Below are 20,302 nucleotides of genomic sequence, written 5' to 3'. Positions count from 1 at the left end.
TCACACGGACGACGACGCGGTGGCGGAAGGGGTTGGTCGGCGATATTTTACCTACCCTCGCTACTTCTCGAATTCGAACGTGATCCTTTACTGTCGCAACACATTGTTTTTCAACGATTCTTTCACCGATTGAACTCAGAAGAATACTAAACGGCACATAATTGATTTGTTGATTGTTTCAGACGTTTAACGGATTAAAATTATGATAAGCGTTACAGTGATAAATATTAAAATAATAAGTGACGAATCATTTGAAAAATTTTTAACAATTTTTAGCCACCCTTTAAGGATCAGAACGTGAACATCCACGCACGTATTACCTTTCTATCGGAGGCGCAGGATTAATCGGCACAGCGGCCATTGGGAAACTCGACACTGGAATTCTATACGCGTATCGCGATCACGTTTTGCTTTTCGCGAACACCGTTCGAATCCGTGACGTCCGGGACTCGCGTAACTTCCGGCGTCTCGTGCCACGCCTGACCAGCCGTGTTCCCTCGTTCCCCCTTCCCCCTGCTCGTCCCGGCTTGAACCGCTCGTTGCGATTAATTGGAACACATTGCAGCTGGGAATCGCAGGTGTAATGAGAGATAATCGCCACCGTCTGCTCGCCCTTTCGCTGCAGTTACATCGCCGTCGACACGAAAGCCACGATTCCCTATTAAAAGTATTGCAATCGGCGTGGAAATCGCGCCGACTTCAATAGTGCCTTTAGGAGAGCTACGTGACTCGATACTTTATTACTTCTTTTTTTCTACGATTTAATACTTTTCAATTGTCTCGAACATTAATTTAATTGTTACTTGAAGGACGTACGAATAACGTTATTTGTAGCCAGATAATCCGGGGATACAAGTAATGGATTAGAATCCAATAAAAGAACAGATCGTTTGATCCGTGGAAAGTAGAACATCTCAATAAAACAAGTTCCAGGTCTCGTTTTACCTCAGCTCTGTCGAGCATTTTTGTAGTTCAAACGTCGATTTAAGGCAGTGGAAGACCGGCGATATTGCAAAATGGTAGAGCTAGTAGTGTATTTTGAAAATGGCCCCGAGAACGGGTAGCACAGTTACGAGACGCGAATATACTCGGTCATCAGCAAGAACCGATATTGAACGTATAGTGGATGAGATTTCCTTGCTCCGGCCAAATCCTTTCCCGCCATTCGCGTGAAATGCGAAAGCGATGATATTTTTTCCGTCCTCTCATCTTTATGGGACAGAATCGCGCTTCGACTTCAATTTTAAATAACGTCCCATCTTTTTAGCTGCCACGTTTATTGCTCTCACTCGTTTCCACTGTTTTGTCTTCGATATTGAAAAGCGAAAGGAAAGTATTATCTTTTCCATATACGCGACAAGGAATTTCAAACCTGTGATTTCTGTCTTCCAAAGTTTCTTTTTTTTAAATTTAACAAATTTAGACCAAAAGATTTCGGGATGAATAAAATCGATTTCATAGCTCTGGTCCCATATTGTTGACCAGATAATTGCCTCGAATAACTTGATCCACGACTCGAACGCGTCATATGTACTATTTCTCACAGATTACTAGCAGTCCTCGAAAGTGAGACACTGCTAATACTTCACGAGAAAATTCAACGCATTTCCGGTTTACACGGTGCATGCTATTTGAGAGGAAACGTAATTAAACTAGCACGAGTAACGGAGTAAAAGGCCAGCACTCACCTCAATCTGCTGTGCTCCGAATGCGGCGACTCCTCGGGCGATTTGTAACTGTTCCCGGTCTGAAAAGCAGAAAACCACTGGTTAGAAATTGTTTCGTTATTTATCGTTTCATCTGACAGCTCGATTGATAGATATTGACCGATCGCGTTGTTCTGGCGAGTGTGATATACAAAGCATAGATGTACACCATGAAAACTGGAATTTTTCGTGTCGAAAAATAATCAAAAAGCCATCTACTGGGCTTTTAGATTTTTAAATTTTTCAATTTGTAATTGCTTATAATTTCAATTTCGACGCGGGTAATACCCAGTTAGTCTGCATGAACTAAAGTTTTTTTTTAAATGTAAAATTCTCGTATCTATATTATCGATTGGTCAGATAACATAAATTTCGAGGGAGTTCGAACAAAGTTAAAGGAGAGAAAGGACTAATCGTTTCCAAGATAATTGTATCATTTCGCTAATAACTGGCGCCACGGTGCAGCCGTCCCCGTCGATCGGGGATATAATTGCATCGTCGATAACCCGTTCTGCTCCGCTTGTTTGCTCTCGGTGCAACGCGAACGAATCGTGGTTCTAACGAAGAAATTTACGACGCGAGAGTCGACCCGTTGGAAACGTGTATCAACCAGGAGCCGCGAACCCAACCGCGTTCCCGATCCCTTGACATTTGTTTTTTTTTTATTCTTCCTCTTCTCCTTTCCCTGTTCTCTCCTCTTTTCGCGTCCCTCTAATCGACATAAATTCTCGTTACTTTGCCGCCAACGTACGGTGATATATCCCCGTTTCAGCTTTTCTCCGGCTTTCGTACGCCGCTGTTTCGAACGGTCGAGCTTCGGCTACCTCGGTCGTTTTAGGTGACGTTAACTATGAACTCGATATTCGCGGAATATTGCTATGGAAATGCGAGTTGGGGAGACACGGGGTGGAGGAACTTATACCGTCGGTCTTCTTTAGCGGCTTTATGGCCGGCCGATGCCGTCGACGACTCCGCGAAACGATTTATCGCGCGATTTCCGCTGGCAGGGGCTCAACCCCGAGAAATAAGTGTATCGTTCCGGTGAACGTTATTTCATCTGGTTATCACGACGTGGCTTTGACGAAATTAAATTTATAAGGATATAAATGTTTCGTGATCAAAGTTATACGTTTTCTGAATCGCGATAACAACGATAACGATTTTTAACGGCTTCCGTATTAATCGTTATGGAAATATCCACACTTCTGGGGACAATGATGGCCCGTGGCTCGACCACTTGGCTATCGGTATCCCACTCGCGTCACGGATGGTAATAATTGTTTCGATTCACAGGGAAATTGAATGGCGGCTGCGGTTATTATTAAACGATCGTTCGCGGTGGTTGTTACGTCACGGCCGTTATTACAATATTCAATCTTTCGCTAATTTGCAGAATATCGCAACAATCCTCTTGCTCGCGCGTTGTTATCAGAGGAAAGAAAAACAGGAAACGTCACCCGTTTTGCACGAGTCGCACGTGTTCGCAATTCCCCCGTGTCGATTTCCGCCTATTATCCCGTTCTCGCGGCTCACCGGCCCAGCTGCAGCGCAAACATTTACCTCGTAATCCGCTCGCTAACTTTCATCCTGCAGCTTCGGGTCACTGCCTCGCTGTCGCCTCTTGATTTTTCCGATCGCACGTGCTTCGCGAATCTCTCACCAAAGAATCCTTTCACGTATAATAATTCGCTTTTCGATTGATTGGAAATCAGTGTCGGTTTGATTGGAGCAAACGTTTCTCACAGACGGGGGACGGTTAAATCGTGTCGCGTTTTGTCTCGGCAAAGTAACTGGCTCGAGATACGATATCGCCGGGTTTATCTTGGCCGTCTAGGCGGACGCTCGACGCGGGAATGAGGAAGAACACGGGAGCCGGTGTGTAGGCGGGGATCCAGTTGACGAGGAAGGAGAATGGAAACAGCACCGACAGACCGTGTACCGAAATACGCCGCGCGACAAAATGACCCGTGGAAGTTTGTCGGAACGAAGTCACTCCGTTACTGACGCGTTTGGAAACAATTTCGTGACAAATAGGATTGTTTGGTTCTGAATAGATCTTTCGTCGGAGAGACGAATAACCTTTATCTGGTCAAGGTGTCTTTACGCGTTAGCGTAAATATATTTCAACGTCTCTTAATATACTTGTCCGAGTTTCGTAGCCCATCCCACAAATTCATCTGACGGTATACAGCAGTTCGCTAATAAGAAGAAGAAATAGAAGGTGCCAGATGATGAGATCTAGAAAGCAGAGTGCACGCTTGGAAGCAAGCTAGAGACAGCTCGAACCTCCTCGTCTCGCATATCTGCATGGCTATTTTCGCTCGGAATGCATCGGTGTCTTCTCTCCAGGAAGACGATTGTCCGATGCTAAAATTTTCCTCCACGAGGAGAAAATTGAATTTGCCACGACATCGCGTTGCTTTCATACCGATTTATCGCTCGTTTCGTATGAATTTCTGCTGGGAACCAACGATCAATTCCAAATCGATATCTCTAAATTTTAGTATTCTCACTTCTAGATAACTATAAAAATATGAAATATCGAATAGTAACTGTATTGTGTCAATTACGTAATTGAAGGTCTACAATGATAAATCTTTAAGAAGATGAAGGAATAGTAAGAAGACTACCAGATTGCGCGTCGAAACTGTAACGCGAATACGAACAGAGATTTGGTAGTGCATCGAACAGGAGCGTTGTAAGCGCCGGATTAGAGTGGATGCGGAATCAGCCTAATCACCCGGAAGTGTCGCCACTGTTCACCGCTAATCCGATCGCAGATGTTTCTCTCTCGATTCAACTATCTCTGCCATTCCCTTCGCCCTTTCGCTACTCCACTGACCGTTACTATGCCGCTCTCGTGTTCCCTCTTCGTTCATTTCTCTCCCTATCTCTCTCTCTCTTCCGCATCGCTTCGACCGCAGTGTTTGTTTGCGGTTGCGTTAGCGAATCCTAATCGCGGTCGGTCGGTTTTCGCCCTAAATCTGCCACTGCGTGAGACCGGACCCGCTGGAATCGAATAAAACGTGGCACACGGCTCGCGACTCGTTTAATCCTCCCGCTTCACGTGTCGCGCGGGTAACGAGATCGCGATTTTCGGCCGCGACGAGACCGAGATCCGTGTTCGATTAATATTCCAGCCCGGTTCGAGCTGATTTGAATTTTCAGTCCGCCGCGATGCGCCGGTAGATCGAATAGCTTCGCCCGTTGACGAACTACCTTTTTCTGTTGGAAATTTCAAGATAAATTTTTCTTGTATTTTCCTCTAGAATAAATTTTGCGAGAAAAAATACGTCTGAAAAAATACGCTGCGGTACGAGCGACCAACTTTCGAATGTTCATACCGTGGAACGAACTGGCGAATAAAGAAAGTGGGCTGAAAAAATCAGGATACAGAGAGAGGGGGAGAGGAAATAGAAGCGGCAAAAAGTGGAAGGAAAATGCAGCGGTAGGCGGACGGAAAGAAGGGAAAGTTGGTCTCACGCGGAGGATGCAAAAGGAAAATATTTCTGAAACGAGGAACGCGCTCGCGCTGTTAAGAGAGCCACTCTAATTAGCTTGGTATACGGGGGTGGCTTTTTGTTTAATTAACACGCTCGTAGTAAACTGCCCTTGTACCGCGTACCAAGTCACTCCCAGCACCTATCCCACCCTCCCTCTCACCCTATTTTCTCTCTTTTTCCTCTCTGTGTGCCACACTCTTTATGCTCTCTTTTTCTTTGCTTTTCGTTCCGCACCCGTTCGCCCGTGATACATTCGATAGGTATTTGTTTGCTTAAAATCTGCGCTCAAGGGTGTCGAATTTAAAAGGCGATGCGTGAAAAAAGGGTACTAGCTTGTGTCTCTGTCAGCTGTTTTTTTTTTGTTTTTTTTTTTTTGAACGCGGCAACTGCTCGCTCGGATATCCGCTGCTTTTAATATCATTGCACAATGAATATCAAATCCTATGCTTTTTTCGTTTCCCGCTATCTCTCTCTGGTCCCTCTATTCTTTCCTTTTTTTTTTGCATGGTATCCTTTTCAACCAAAGCCAGACGATATCGCGTGTACTGTGGCTTCAGCACACAGGATCGAGTAACTTTATATCACTGGCGATACCTGCCTCGCAATTCTCTGTGCGTACATTCCGCGGATGAATAAAATAAAGCTTCGTTTCGCTATCGCGTTGTTTGATCAGCGCGATCCTCTTCCGTAGACGTTACGTGTAAAACAGAAGGTATTCCCGAGGTACGCGACCCTATATTGCGCCCATCGGGGTTTACAATTGTTTATGGGAGGTTGAGGATTCGGGAGTGATCGAACGATTAGTATTCATCGGACTTCGAGCGGGCGGCAAGAAAGAACTTTATTTAGAATGAATATCTTAATGATTTTCGGCCTGATCTAACGCGGCCTTTTATCGGGTTATCCACTGCCTCTTCGGGAATCGACCTAATTTTGTTATTTCCCCGAACCCCCAACTGTGGTCGTTCGGTAAATTTTATTAAGCAATCATAAATACCACTCGGGGCACGACACTTGGAAAGTATTCATGACGGTGTAAGAAATCGTCACGTACTTTACTCGCTTGTCTGTAAGTTTTTATCGCATTCTTATCAGTTTGATTCTTGAAATGGCGAACACGTTGCAGCTGGACAATTGAGACGTACGTTCACGTAGTAAGGAAATAATTGACTGCTCTTGAGCGAAGTCGATTTACTACCCTCTGTTTCTTTCGTGTGTAAACGGTCGGAAGAAAAATAGTTTCGCGCGGTAATTCGGGCAAGAGGGTCGGTGTTTCCGGTTCGTGCCGGCCTAACAACTAGGCACGATTTGGTTCTGTCTGGTCGGTACGTAGGTGGACGTTAGCTGCAGGTGGCGCAGCGTATTTATAGCCGCTTCGTGACTGCTCTTCCTCTTTGCCAACAAACCCGCTGTTGGTCCGACGCTGCTTCTCCCCTAACTTCTCTCCTTTCTCCTTCTCTACCTGCCACTCGTTACGTTCTAACAGTCCCTCTTGGCGTCGTTTAATCCCCGCGAAAGTCCGACCCGGCGGCTGGTTCGAACGACTTTCGTCAGCCTCCGGACCAACAAAAGAGAAACGGAACCTTCACTCCGCGTACAGTTGAAGAAGCAACGAGGTAAAATTTACCTACACGTTCCTAATTAATTTCGAACGAATTTCATAAGAGTGCTGAACCAGTGCGGAGAAACGATAACTCTACGAGGGGTCGAGATTTTCAAGCCAGCGTAAACGCTCGAATTGCCCTCGTCAACGCAGACCCTCAGCCTAGCGGTTTCGCGACGCGTGTAAAGCGTTCCACAAAGAACTTTGACGAGATCGGCGTGCAGGCAAGCGGCATGGCAGTCAGCTAGGCTGGCGCGCTAATCCCGCCGTGTCATAAGTGGAATGCAACGCGGTGCACGCGGTTCTCTTAACGAGCACCAGGTATTTACTCGGTTCGAAGAGGTCTCTCGTGCACGCGGCACCCGGGGTTAAAAGCAGTCGTTCGGTCAACACTTTTACACCGGCTCGGTTCACCACCATCAGATAACGCTCCTCGCTTGCCGCCAGTCACTTTCAGCCAGGGTTGAAACCAGCCCGTACGCGCCGTTGCTAAACGGTTAAAGTCTTGTCCAAACTCGACGAAACTCGTTTGCTAGCCACCCGCTGCTATCTCGACCCCGGGATCTTTTCTCTCTCTAACCATCTACCACCTCGCCCTTTGTCTCTTTTCTACCCGATCCCTGACACTCATCTGCTCTACTATCCGACACTCGGCATCCTTTCCTTTCCTAAGTGTTTTCTTGTTCCACGAGGCCCGATCTTTCAACTTATCCCTTTCGAGGAGACGCGATCTAACCGTGGATATGATCCCCCTCCGGCTGCTCGAGAAAGCCGCTTTCTCCCTTACTAGTAACGAGTTAAGCAACTTCTGAGAGTGTCTATCGAACTGTTCGGCGATTATTTAAATAATGAAAATGAAATAACACGAAATAGAACGAGACAGAGATACTTGTAAAGCTCGTACATAGAACTATAATACAGCCTCTCAGAAATTCTCCTCGCTGAAATGTGCTAAAGCGCAGCTGACTCTAAGCCGGCAGTGACGACGATTTATCTTAGACGTATCCCCTATAGAGTGTCACGATCCCTTTTAAGTAGCGCATAGGTTGAGCCATTAAAAGGCAATGATCGATGATTCACCACGGTAGTGTTACATGTACGCTATCCATTATACACGCTGGCAGTATATCTATCCTCTGTACGCTACTCTAAAATTCATTCGCCACGTATAAGCTCGAAATGGTCGTGACAACCATTCGAAATCACCGCGTGTTCCAAGCAATTTTGTAAATTACGTTCGTCGTAAATTTGAAATTCCAAATGACCTAGTTGTTGGGTGATCGCTTAACTCGTGAATTTTAAAACAAGAAAAGCATTTTCTCTCTCTCGATAGTTCAGAAAAGGAGTAAATTGTGTTTATCATCCTTATCGCGTCCCTTTCGAGCAACGCGTCTGGCCGAGCCGTTAAAGGGCAATGATCGACGATTCACTGCACTGGCATTGGTCCCAAGTGGCTACTTCGCACTGAATTCACAATCAATCCACTTTCGCGAAGCATATCACAGACTGTAGCTTACATATCTTTTCCAAGGTATTCGAACCATCTATTTTTCACAAGCATCAAATTAATCGTGGCGCGTAAATTAAACGACGCGTTCTCAAATATTTAACGTTCGAACATGAGCAGAAGGGAGGTTTAAAAATCGAGCCACGATCGAGTTTCGATAATGGGAAGGCAAACTTCCCGTTCGTAGTAACCCGTCCATTTGCCAAGATCAACGTAGCTATCGATTCCTTTGTTGCCGCTACGTAATGATCGAGATAACGCCGGTGATATCCGGTGGGCTCATAGCCTACTCGCGAGCAATACGAGCCCTCGTAGAACATGCCGTAGACGGGACAGAGGAGATGGAGAATGAAGAGCAATCGAGGAGCGAGGAGGACAGGCGACAGCCGAGCTACGAGCCTCATAATCAAGCCACGTCACAATGGTATTCCTCTAATACATTTGGGCGTTCCTCTGTATTGGAGGACTCGTACCACTGAATGGGACTATCTGCGCGTCGTACACCGCAATATAGGACGCGTAATATCAATGTTGAGCCCTCAGCTGATTATTGCGCCTGCCGGTGCAAAGAGCGTCGGATTATACCCCTTAACGAGACGCGTATACACGTACGTGTCATCATTCATCTAGCGATGAAAATTGCTTCCCACGTAACACGAGTAACTGGTCTGTTTCCTTTCCGAGTTGAACGCATTCGCTTTCTTTAAAATGTATATTTCTAATTTCTACAATCGCTCCTGGCGGTCAAACGATTCAGTAGGTACGGTGTACCATTAGTCAGACGAGAGACGACTCGTACACCGGTCCGAATGAAAGCGAATACAGAAGGGAAAATTAAATGGTACTTCCAAGGAGGCCGTATTACACCTCTATTTTCTCATTCAAAAGATTCATATTCCTTGTCGAATTTCATGAAGAGAAGCATACAATTTCATTTGTTACGACGATTCTAGCTGCGTATACAGGTAAGTGGTCTCGAGAGACGCGTTTCAATTTCTAAGGGTGGTCGACGGGCAGAAGGGGAAAAAAAGAAGAGGAGACCGGTTGAAACGGAGAATAGAAAAATAATGAAAGAGAAAAAGAAATAAAGAAGAAGGTACGGGGAGACGAGTAGCGGGAGAGAGGAACAAGTAGAGCCGACTGGAAAAGCAACAGGTGCCGACGTCTAGATAGCGAACAACCCCTACCGAGTCAACCACCCCTTCCCTTTCTCTCGCTTATACACTTCCTCTCTCTTTCTACCCTTCGATCCGTCTTCCTCTCTGCCTCTCTTTCTGCAGCCTCGTGTCTACCCTCGAACAGCGATCCCGGCGAGATAGCAAAAATGTTTAATGGGGTGAACTCGCCGGAAAATACCAGGCGACCCGCGTCTCCTTGTAACGCAACCAAGGCCCGAGAAACGTCGTTTTCCCTCGATCGGTTTCGCATTAACAACTCGAGACTGCTTATCGAGGGCTTTTTCGCGTTTACCGAGCTCCTTCTTGTTCGAGCGTAGGCGTCTCGAGTATTTTGGAATTCCAGTCGTCTCGGAACGGCCCGAGGTAATTCCGCTTGTTGGCCAGAGCGTCGCAAACAAGCGACGGGGCGGTAAACGGGAGGGGGTGGAGAAAAGGAGTTGGGCGATTCCCAAACGGGAAATGAGAGTGGAACAGTGCCAGTCGTAAGGGAAATTATTCCGTACGCATGTCCCGGGCGTCTCGATGCGGAAAATTGACTCCTTTAAGGCGGGCACCTAAGGGTTCGCAGTTTTAACGAGATCTCTTATCGGTAACGATACACCCCCTGTTTCTTCAGAATATTCTAGTACTTCTGTTTATTGGTTGAAATGAATATTTCTTTAAGAGGGAACCGAACGACGAAAGATAAAGATTGCAGAAGAACGCGAGGTATTATTAATTACATGAAAGTAGGTTTTAATTAAAAGAAAATCTTTCACCCATTTCTTTTCTTCTATAGGAAAACTCTGCATATCTCCGAACGAGGAAAATCAATATTAATTGAAAGGGGAACTCGAAAACTGGGTAGCTTCTCTCAAGCATTGTCCGACGTGAACGTATCTTCGAGGTGGAGACATCTCTTCCATTGGGACGTGAGGATTAATGGAACACGTTAATAAGGGGGTGCATATTTCAACCTGGAATCTACCTAGCGGTAATTAAATTTATACGAAACAGAGAGAAAAAATCAGTCGTCCGTAAGCCGCGGGGCGTGCACGCGGTCTTTTTCATTAACGCGCAGATGGATGGTTAGGGGCCTGTAAGAACAAGCCTTAATGCGAACAGTTGAAAAGCAATTAAGACTCTGACTTACTGTTCGCGGAATCAGGTGCTTCATCGTTCACTGACATCACTATCAAATACGGAAATATCCTCGTCGCGTAATAAATTTTAATTAAAGTAACCGCATTGATTGTAACTGCGATTATTATTTCTTTCAATTCGCATTTCGCATTGTAGCAATTTTCACTGCATCAATGCCTACAGATACCGTTAACGTACATACACATAAGAATGATATTCTTGATAAAAAATTAAGTTGCACGAAACTCGAGTTTCTTCCTGAAAAGGGTACATCTACTAGTACCTTGAAATGGAATTCGGTTCTTGAGTTTAGCGTTAGTTGAGAGTCTGCAGAGAAGAACTCTAGACGAAGCTGGAGAATTCGACGCGCATTTGCCGCCAGAAGTTTACATTTTAAACATCGACTAGTAGCGCGGTTTACGGAGCCCCCGGCATTCCGTATTAATACAATCCTCGCGTGCCAGCTTCCACGTCTGGCTTTACGACTCCGTGAACGCGATTAAGCGCTCTTTTCTGGCACGGCCTCGTCTCGCCCATAAATACTCTGGTTGTAATTCAACAGGTACAACCGTACCCCCTCGATTAATCTTTAAGCTCGCGCACCTGGAGAGGCTGTTTCGTCCTAGTACCCGTTCTCTTTCTATTTCCAAGTGTATCAGTTCTTTTAAACGTAAGTGGAAAGCTTGGGTCTTGATAAATCAAGACGTTACCTCGACGTTAAGTGTAATCGCGTCTAGTTTTATTAACAAATGCTACAACAAAGGTGATGTTCGAAAGAACCACGATCACGTTTCAACAGTTTTAAAACTATATTAAAATATTCATGAAAGGCAAGGTTCTTGGTGTATCGAAAAACAAGCGAGAAGAAAAATACATGCGGCCGGTTCAACTTCTTCTTGGCTGTTTTCGTTCACGGATGAAAGTAGACGGTTAAAGGAGGCACGATAAAACCAGCTAATTTCGTTCGCCTTGGGGTCCTCTCGAGCTCTCGAGATCGAAAAAGAGGAAGGCTGAAGAAGACAAGAGGGATAAGAGGGGCATCGTAAGTCGTCAGCAAAGACGCCTCTCACTTCCTATGCTAATACCGAAGGCTCGACAGCTTTCATAAAGGCGTCGCTCGTCCTGTTCGCGAAATAAGATCGTGAGTTTACGAAGAAGGCGAGCCAAGAGGAAGGCTGAGACTGCGTGGAGCAGCAGCAAGAGGGGTTCTGTTATGCTCGCGGCATCTGCCACCACCGTAGCCGATATACGATACTTTGTTTGCCCATCCTGACAGCCCTGTACTATAGCCGGTTGAATGCGTGCAACTCGCGCCAGCAGTGAAGGAGAACAACGAAAAACCAGCCGACGGAGTTCAACGAATAAATCAGAATACGCGAGAAAGCCGTATCAGCGGACTGATATTTTCCACGGCTGTGCAGCCATTTTGCGAGAAGTCCCTCGTATGCGTGATTCTCCTCCTGAATCGCCTTCGCCTTTCCTTTCAAACGATTTCAACGAGAGAACTGACGTTGTACCACAATGCTTACTTCCTACCATTTTCTCGCTTTGGACAAGTTCTTTCTTCTTGTAATCTTAGTAATTCCAGAATACTTTTAATACTTACAATGAATGATCCTGAACCCGAAAATTTAAAAAATTATGTAGGGAATGTCCTCCTGATTGAAACGCAATTTTCGTTTGCTGCTCGTTTTCAGTATAAGATGTCACAAACGCTTTGAACATGAGGTACACAGATAGGTAATCTATTCGAACGGATCAATAATTGTATTATAATACAAGTGAGAAACAGAAAGGAAATACTCTGATGCGAATAGATCGTTCATTTTGCTCGAATGAAAAGTACAAGTTTTATCAGAAAATTCTGTCCCCTGTAAGTACGTAAAATACTTAGCAGCTCGCACGCGTTTCACCGTCCCATTAAACTCGACGAAGAAACTTCCTTAAGATTCTTCGCCTGGATCGCTTGAAAAACGAGCACGACGACTAGAAATCCGATCTAGACGCTAACGCGATCGCCGCTAACGCTAATATCAATCGCTCGTTGCCGCCTGACGAGGGTGAACTCGAGGACAGAACGGATCGTGTAGCGACTTAAAAATCCTTGTCACGTTATTCGATAGCTTTGGGCATTTATAGGTGGAGGGAGGTCGGAAACAAGTAGAGGGATAGAGGGTAGCTCGAGCGAGACAGAGTATCTATGCTTGGGAAAAAAATAGAGCAAGACAAGGAGGATGAAAGCAAGCGAGGGTTGAAGGAGATAGAGTTAGAGGGAACGTGCCGTGCCGAAGAGCATCATGCGCAATCTTGTATGCAAATCGAGAGGAAAGGGCGGGTTGACGGAGCAAAGAGGGCAAAGGAAGAGCGGTGAGATGAGACGAAAGGAGCGTCGTAAGAAAAATTCCTTCTTTTAAGATTTCTGCATGGTGCCGATGTGGAAGTGACACGATCATAACTCGAATTTCTTAGTTTTCGTAAACGACATCTTTTACATTATTATATTAATACAAATATTGACTCTGGGACTGAGAAACTTTCCCTTCGACAACTCGTTCCTTACTCTATCCCCTATTTTATTATGCAATTTTCATATAAAACATTTTTTGTATCATCAATGATTATGAGATAAGGGGACTGAATCAATTTAGCACGGACACCCCGTGTATGCAAATTCTCCTACCTCCTGCTGTTTACTCGACGTTGGGTTTCGAATTTGCATCCCGCATCTACATTCATACACCTGGGGCGGAGTATGTCACGGTTCGAGGTGTCTCCAGTTTTATTAATGATCCGTAAGTGTCGGCGGAAACGTTATTGAGAGAGGAGCGGGGAGGAAAGGAGAGAAGAAGGAAGCGAGAGGTGGCGAGAGGAAATAAGAGGCTTGTAGCAAGAGGGAGCAACGGTAACACGAGAGTACTTGGAATGTAATTACCATTAGTCCATTAGGATCCATAATTTCCCTAATCGGACTCCTGTATTACACTGTTTACCCCGAACCGTACACGCGATGTATCCGTACATTTTGCGACAAAATCTGTCATCCCCTTTACGTATTTTAATCCTCGATGAGCACAGATGTAGGTACCGATACCTAAGATTTTCAAAGTTCATACAAATATTTTGTATTTATTCTTATCTCAGCGAACACTACATACCCCCTGCTGTTTATTAACATTCCGTGCACGCAAGTTTTCCTCGACGAAACAACAAACGAAATTCCAACAAACGCGTTCACGTTTCGCGACAAATTCTCTTGTTCCGTTTCGCGTCGTTTGATCGCGGATTTTCGAGCGGCTGACGCGGAAAAACCGTTTAGCGGTGAACGAGTATTTACCGTGGTGGCGTCACGGTTTAGGAAAATGTCAGGAAAAACGGTGCCGCCGGGGAATTACCCCGATGCCGGAATCGATCTGTATCGACTGGAACGAAGGTTCGCAAACGGTGTGAATTACGAGGTTCGCTCGTCAAGAAAGAGAAGTCGACCGGCGCGACGGGACAGACGAGGAACGTGGAAAGAGAGAACGGAGAGGCAAAACGAGAAACGAAACGTACGGCGGATAATACGATTCCACTTCCGTGGCTGCGGATAGAATCGCGTGAAAAAGTTCGACCCCCGTTCTGGCTAACTTTCGTTTCGCGCTCGTTTCAACCCTTCCCCGGTCACTCCACGATGTGCTGCTTCAATTTTACGGGGATGGGGTCAAACCGCGGCAACGAGCACATTCGTCGTTTGCTGGCTGCACTCTGTCGGCTACGTTCTTCTCGAGCGTACAATTACGCGGTTAGAGGCGTTAACGCGAACCGGTGTTAGTTTCGTAAATGGTCGAATCGAAAGCTTGCTATTGCAATCGAATTTTTATTTCAAATAATTTATATCCTTCTGTTCGATCTAATAACAACAAGAATATTATTTATAACGCGTAAGTGGTGAAAATTAAAACGATTAAATTTACAACATCCTGTGTACGTTTCCTGATCGAGCATAAATTCTAAGTTCACAGTTGAGCGGTAACGAGCGCGAGGGGTGAATTTTCAGCGTTTAATTCGCTGTAAGTTGACGACACGCGGCCCGACACGAAATTAATTTGCGCGCGAACGCGAACCGGAGCGCTCGTCTAATGCCTTTCGGATTACGTAGCCGTTAACCCGGTTGAAACCGCGTAATTTATACTTCTTTTCCGCGCCGCGTTCATGCATCACGCCGAAGAAGGGGTTTGGTTTGCCGCGAACGTTAAGGAGAAATCGCACCGGCAAAAGGAGGACCGTTCCATTAAAGGCATTTATTCTCAGTGTCTGCACTTAAGAGAGAGCGCAAGACCAGTATTACAGGTGATTCCAGAGACCTGACCCAGATTTCTCTCTCGTCGGTCGAGGGTAATTTCAAAATGAAAGAAATACCGCGATCGATCCCTCGGTCCGTGCTTTCACGGAACCGAAGAACGAGGAAAAGAAAAAAGAAGAAGGGAAAAATCCGGCGCTGAAACGAAGAACGAGTTCGAGGGGAGAGGAAATTGATTCAGCAATTAAACCGTATATCGCGATGATACCTTCTTTCTTTACCAACACCCTTTCTAACCCGACAATATCTCAAAAACTTCGTACAGCGAAAAAGTTTAGCGAAAGGCAATAAAAGTAGGTGAAATTGCCGCGATGAAGGTAGGTAAACCGTGGGGGTAAGAAATCCTAGTTAATGCCCGTTTTACGTACGCGAGTTGCGTTCGCTCGGCACGGCCTTTGCACGGCCTACTTCAAGACCCTTCTTTGATCGTCGTAATTTCAAGTATGAAACTAGACGCGAAGGGAAGGAAGCGGCATAGAATAAGGCAAGGTAGGTAGAGAAATAGCGGGACACGTCGTGTCGGAGGAAGCGAGTTTAATTACGAGTAAAAATCGAGTTTGCTCGATCGGCGTCGAGATTGTCGCCTTGCGAAACGAAGTCTCATGATTATTAGATTTCCAACGGGCTGGTGGTGCGGCATCTCTGCCGAAAGGAGGTCGACGGAACGGACAGACCGTCGTGGGAGGGTTGGCTAAACAGTCCGCCGTACGATCCGAGAAAAGGCTGGCGAAGGGGCCTGGAGGGGCTGAAACTATTTCTCTTGCCTTCCCGGTACGCCGGTTGTGATTTGAATACATTCAGTTAGCGGCGCGTGCCTCGAATGCCGGATCTACCGACGGAAATGGTTAAAGGAGCCACTCGTTACTTCGTTTCGACGATATTATGCCTCGTTCTGTCCGATTCGCTATTAGTTCACCGGCAGGCTCGATATTCGCCCTTGTACGTACAAGTAACATAGGCTCCCTAAAAAGCTAGCAACGTTCCCGTACGGCGGACAATTGATGGATCCAATTTGAAAGTTACACCGTACTCGATGTTGTATTTAAATAAGCCAACAGGGTCGGTTATTCCGTGAGATTACGTGCAACAACCGTTCCCCTGGCCGACACGTGTCTTCTGGCCAAGACACGGGCGATAATCCCCTTGCCCTCACATAATTTGATATTTAAATGAGGCTCAAATAGTTCGCAACAGCAATTTATCTTGCCGAGCTTCCTACGGATAACAGCTTCAACTATCCTCAAGCTTGTATCGCTTCTTTTCCATCTTTCGGATTTATTTTTATGATATACCTCTGCATTTTTATAATAAATATCATTTTTTTACTTCTATGTAATAACAAAATGTTACATCTTTGACAGTAAATCGCTGAAAATCACGTTCAATGTGTCGCGTCTGACTAATCGTTGACTCGTTCTACTTAAATTCCTTCTTGGACCTTCCACGCTCAGATAGCGCTTGCCGTTGCTAAGAGAAATGAAATACATCGCGATACTCCAAAGATACCGAGTCAAAAATGAGCCAATCTGTTCGATAAGAATTAACAAATACCGTAATATTATAAAAAGAGAGAAAAGAAATCACTTTCGACTGTATCGTGATCGCGATTAAAACCAGTTCAACACGAAAGCCACTCGCTACTAGATTAACGATGACGTCCGTAGGGCTGCGATTACCGACGAAAGGCAAAGAGAAGGAGACGATCGTGTAACTGGTGCGATAATAGTCTCAAAACAGTTACCCTTCCCATTTTCGTAATAACAATCGTTGTTACTCGGTGCATTCGCGGCCGCAATCACGTAATTGCCACAAGCAAACCGTGACACACGTTCCGCTTACAAACCCAAGGATCTTCGCGGAACAGACGGAAGTAAGCGAATTTCGACAGCGACGCTCGACTTTCCGGAATTAGCCACGGAGTACTGTAGCTCCTACTCCTCCTCGTCAATCCCATCCGCAACTAATCAAAACTTCCTTCCGTTTTCGTCGCATGTCACCGTGGCAACGCTTTCCAATCCGTGGATACACAAACGGGATTCAATCGTTGCACCAGTAATAATTTCCAAGTTGAAGAATACAGACGTTTACATGTATTTTGATGTAGCAAACATCGAACACAATTCGAGGACATAATTAGAAATCAAATCTTTGTAATTATAATAAGATGATTTTTGACTTCTCGCTATCATTCCAGCTAGAAATAATTTCTTCCGGAATAACGCGGCTCTGCTTTTAAACACGACGAAGGTTTATTTTCCTAGGATCATTCGTTCTATTTATTCTGCACCCTTCTTCTCGTCGGGACGTTGTTTTCATTTCTGAACGTGTTGACTAGCTTGAGTCACCGGTAACCGGCACCACAGATTTAATGTAATGAAATAATTAAAGAAAGATAGCAGACCGAAAGTTTAGATTAATAATAGAATAATAATTATTTGGAATTTAATTTGGTTTGATAATTAAAAATGAAGAAAATTAAGATATTAATTTTAAATATTTTTAATAATTCACGTGGTCTAATATAGCAAGCATAATTCAAAGTATTATCTATCAAGTTACCTTTCGTTTTCATCCCCTATTCTCAGCAAACACTTCTCAGTGCATTATAGCGAAATAATAAACATAGAAACTAGAGCATAGCCCCGTGTGCGACAGTAGTGAACTTGTTGACACTCTGCTACGAATTAGTTGACAAAACACAGAGAGAAGGGATGAAAGTCGCGTTTCATTACACAACGTGTCCGTTTTGAAGCCTACATCGTTTCCTGTTTACACGAGCCACTAATCAAATTGACGCGAGGCATTGCAATAAACAAAAGCGTCATTCTATATCACATTATTAGTTAATGATATTGATTTGACAGCACGCGATCGATTAATAGTTAACATGTTTCCCGTTGCACTTCGTTAACGAGTACGAACGTAATTTCGACGTAATTTGTTAAAATAATACGCGCACGGGAACGACAATAATTTGACGAGTGCATCAAATTAATAAGTAATATCCAGTCGGGCCGGTTCGAAATATTAATTGCAAACGATCGTGAACTGTTATGGGAATGATTGCTATTGCAACGTAGACAGCGTAACGATACATACTAAATTATGGGGAACCGTGTGAGCACGTTTTTCACATGGGATTGCCGGTGGAAATATAGCGGATGAAATATTTGTATGGACACTTTGGAAATCTCTTTATGCAACGGTATCGCTGATAATTCAATTATTAAACGCGGATACGTGGGTATTAAACTTGTCAACAGAATTGTACGATGAAATAAACAAATGTAACTGTAGCAATGGAATAAAAAGACGGTTTAGAAGGTAATTAATTGACACTACAGACTAATCTTAAATCGACCCAAAAAATTCTACCATCAGACTTCTCCATGTTTCCCATTAAAGCTTACAATCAAGTTCAACCTTTTTCCAATTTTCGACCGACCTCTTTTCTCTCGTTCGCCGGCACAGACGCAAGAGTAACTTGATAAATAATTCTATCGTGGATGTTCATCCACCGGTCTCGAGGAATTCCTTTACTCGAAAAAGGCTCACGGTCGACCCGTTCTACTTTGGACAGGGAATTTCGACTGAGAAGCTTTCGCGGTGACTGATTCGAAAGAAGACGTAATCGCGGCTCGAGGTCGTCGAAAATCCATTTTCTGTCCGGCAATTAATATTTTCGCAAGAGAAAAGACCCGTATGACGGATGTCAGTAGAGCAGCAACTTTCGATATCCGGCGGGAAGAGGGTATAAAAATGGCAGTCTTTTTCTTTGACACCGTCTTAGGATGCGCGCTCGAGGAATGGCCGCGAAGAGGGAAAAAGGAACCGCGGAAGTAGCGGGCCAGTAGTCAACTTCGAGAACAAAGTCGATATTAAAATCAATCCAACTGTCGGCCAACGAGTTTCAGCAAGTTTGTAACCTTAAAACTTTCGTCCCTGTACCCGACTCTCCTTATCCTTTCCTCGTACTAGCCGCATATTGAACTTTAGTCAAGTTCACTCTCCCATTTGCGTTCCAACTTGCCGGCGCGGAGGGTTAAGAAAGCTCGATCAGAGGGGGAGAGAAGAAAAAATAAAAACGATAAGAGAAGAAGATCGAAGCCGAGGGGTAAAGAGAATCGAAGAAAGATGGAAAAACAACTAAGTTTGTGAGAGAGGTTGCGAGGAAAGAGAGAGCGAGGGGAGGAAAGAATGAAAGAAATAGTCGGAAGTTGAAGCACTGATCTTTCGTAGCATCCGCTAAGTAGCACTCCCCGGTACGACATTGAAAGACTCGTATTTTATGCGCCGCGTTCGTATATTTTTCTCGACGAGAAGAGGACGCGATGCACGGAAAGGGGAAGAGGAAAGGCGAGGAATTTGCACGCGACGCGGCTGCATTATGCATCGATACGCGGCCTTATTCTCTGCCTTTAATTATGTAGCGAACGGTTTCGACGCCAACTGGAGGAAAAAACGAAGGGGGCAGAAAAGAAAAACAGACGAAGCTAGAAAAAGAGGAGCTTTATCGCGCGTACGCTTGTAAAAAGTCTCTGAATTCCTCGTAAAGTTTTCGATTAAACGGTCCCCGTCGCTGTCGACGTTTCAACAATTTTTCTGCTCCAACCCTCCCTTCTGCCACCCTCTTCTTCTCGATTTTCTCCATTCATCGTTTTTTCTTCCTCTTCTTCTACTTCTGTCTTTCCTCCCTTCCGCTTTGCTCGGCCGAAACGAGGCTGCATTATAAGCTTCAAGGTAACGGGCAACTACGTTAATTAAAAATAAAGTAGTGCCGTGACCGGTCGTTCGATCGAGGCAAACGAAAGCTAGCTAGGAGGAAGGCTGAAACGCGGGGGATGAGAGGGTGAAGAGAAGGAAAGTGGGGCGGTAGTCGTCATTAAGGTTATACAAATCGCCGATTACGCTCGGCTGTTTAACGAGCGCGGAGGAGTTTCGCGAATATTCACGACTGGAAAGCGGAAGCTCGAGACTAGCCGTCAGTAAGGCAGGTAAATTAAACATTTCGCCGTGGCGTTTTAAGCGACGACCGGAATTCCCGTCACCCGATGAAAAGCTTTCCGCTTCTTATTCGAACGGTGCTCGTAGGCCTGCTCGACCGTGCTCGAGTAGTCGATCTACGACCTCGTAATTATCACACGACCGCCAACGACCGTTCAGAATCGTACAAAGCGGCCACTTGAACCGACGATGATAAATCTCACCGAATTAGGGGAATAGGTTCGGTCACGATATCGATCGAGGCTTGGCTTTTGCTTTCCCACCAACGCTGTTTAATTATCTATTTTCAGCTCGTTCGAATTGGAATGTTAACGACGCTTGATTAAAATTTAAAAAAGAT

The 20,302-nt window shown here is 45.1% G+C and overlaps 1 protein-coding gene across 4 annotated transcripts in view; it reads right to left on the bottom strand.

Moving 5' to 3' along the window:
- Positions 1–20,302, bottom strand: part of Scgdelta (sarcoglycan delta) — a 159,207-nt gene that overhangs the window by 49,735 nt on the left and 89,170 nt on the right. For 3 of the 4 annotated variants that reach the window (XM_034315073.2, XM_034315074.2, XM_034315076.2), the window contains exon 3: positions 1,689–1,747. In XM_034315073.2, the coding sequence (XP_034170964.2) occupies positions 1,689–1,747 (59 nt within the window). Of the gene's footprint in view, positions 1–1,688; positions 1,748–3,266; positions 3,543–20,302 lie in introns of those variants that run through there. The other variant, XM_034315075.2, reaches the window with a different exon arrangement.

The sequence above is a fragment of the Osmia lignaria genome, chromosome 15 (assembly GCF_051020975.1).
Source record: "Osmia lignaria lignaria isolate PbOS001 chromosome 15, iyOsmLign1, whole genome shotgun sequence".
Taxonomy (NCBI): Eukaryota; Metazoa; Arthropoda; class Insecta; order Hymenoptera; family Megachilidae; genus Osmia; species Osmia lignaria.
Note: the sequence above shows the minus strand (reverse complement) of the source record. Positions and strands in the feature narration are given on the sequence as shown.